Source organism: Volvox carteri (assembly GCF_000143455.1).
Source record: "Volvox carteri f. nagariensis unplaced genomic scaffold VOLCAscaffold_81, whole genome shotgun sequence".
Taxonomy (NCBI): domain Eukaryota; kingdom Viridiplantae; phylum Chlorophyta; class Chlorophyceae; order Chlamydomonadales; family Volvocaceae; genus Volvox; species Volvox carteri.
Genome location: NW_003307624.1, coordinates 382,065 through 382,847, shown reverse-complemented (window position 1 = coordinate 382,847; position 783 = coordinate 382,065). Strand labels below are relative to the sequence as shown.

The 783-nt window shown below is 57.1% G+C and overlaps 1 protein-coding gene across 1 annotated transcript in view; it reads right to left on the bottom strand.

Moving 5' to 3' along the window:
• VOLCADRAFT_119802 (uncharacterized protein) overlaps positions 1 to 783 on the bottom strand; it is a gene marked incomplete at both ends in the record, with an annotated part of 16,691 nt that overhangs the window by 7,731 nt on the left and 8,177 nt on the right. The window contains one exon of the mRNA XM_002957847.1: positions 362 to 508. Coding sequence (XP_002957893.1) covers positions 362 to 508 — 147 coding nt within the window. The remainder of the gene's footprint in view (positions 1 to 361; positions 509 to 783) is intronic.

Below are 783 nucleotides of genomic sequence, written 5' to 3'. Positions count from 1 at the left end.
AATTTGACGGGCTGGGGGGAGGCGAGCGGGGAAGACGAACCACGAACCACGAAACGAGAGAAGCTGATGCCAAGGGCGGGGCGAGTGGCGGGGAGGGGAAGGAGGTGGACGAGGTCCCTTTCGATTCTGGAATTGATAAATCCGTACCAGTGTAGTATACATACCCCGGCAACTCAACCCGGCGGGTTTCCCCCTCAAATACACACACACACACACACACAAGCACGCGCGCGCGCACCCCCCCCCATTCCCCATACCCGCATGCGACCTTTTCCCCCCCAAGCCCACTCTTCCCCCCCCCGGACAAAACCCCACACACACCCGGACAAAACCCCACACACCCCCGGACGAAACCCCGCACCTCCTCAAACACCTCAATGCCCCTCAACTCCTCCGGGTCAACCACCTCCTCCTCAACTCGATCCACAATCCGTACAAGCCGCGTCAGATTGCCAAGGTAGTCTCTTGTCTCCGAAACCACCACATTGGCATCCGCGTCAATGCGAACCTGGACGGACAGATGGGTATATGATGGCATTGTGTGAAATGTGTGCTCGAGCATAGACATACAGACATACATGCATACACTTCGCTTCTGGACACCGGGATTTCAGTTGCCTGCCTGCTGTTCTGGTGCTCGCTGCCGCCGCTACTGCTGCTTCGTCCCCTTACTCGCCCTTCTCCCTCTCCCGCTCAATCTCCACCTCGCGAGTTGCTTCCGCCACCTCAGTTTCATATAAACTGAGTATAAAATCCCCACTTCCTTCCCCAAAACACACATAC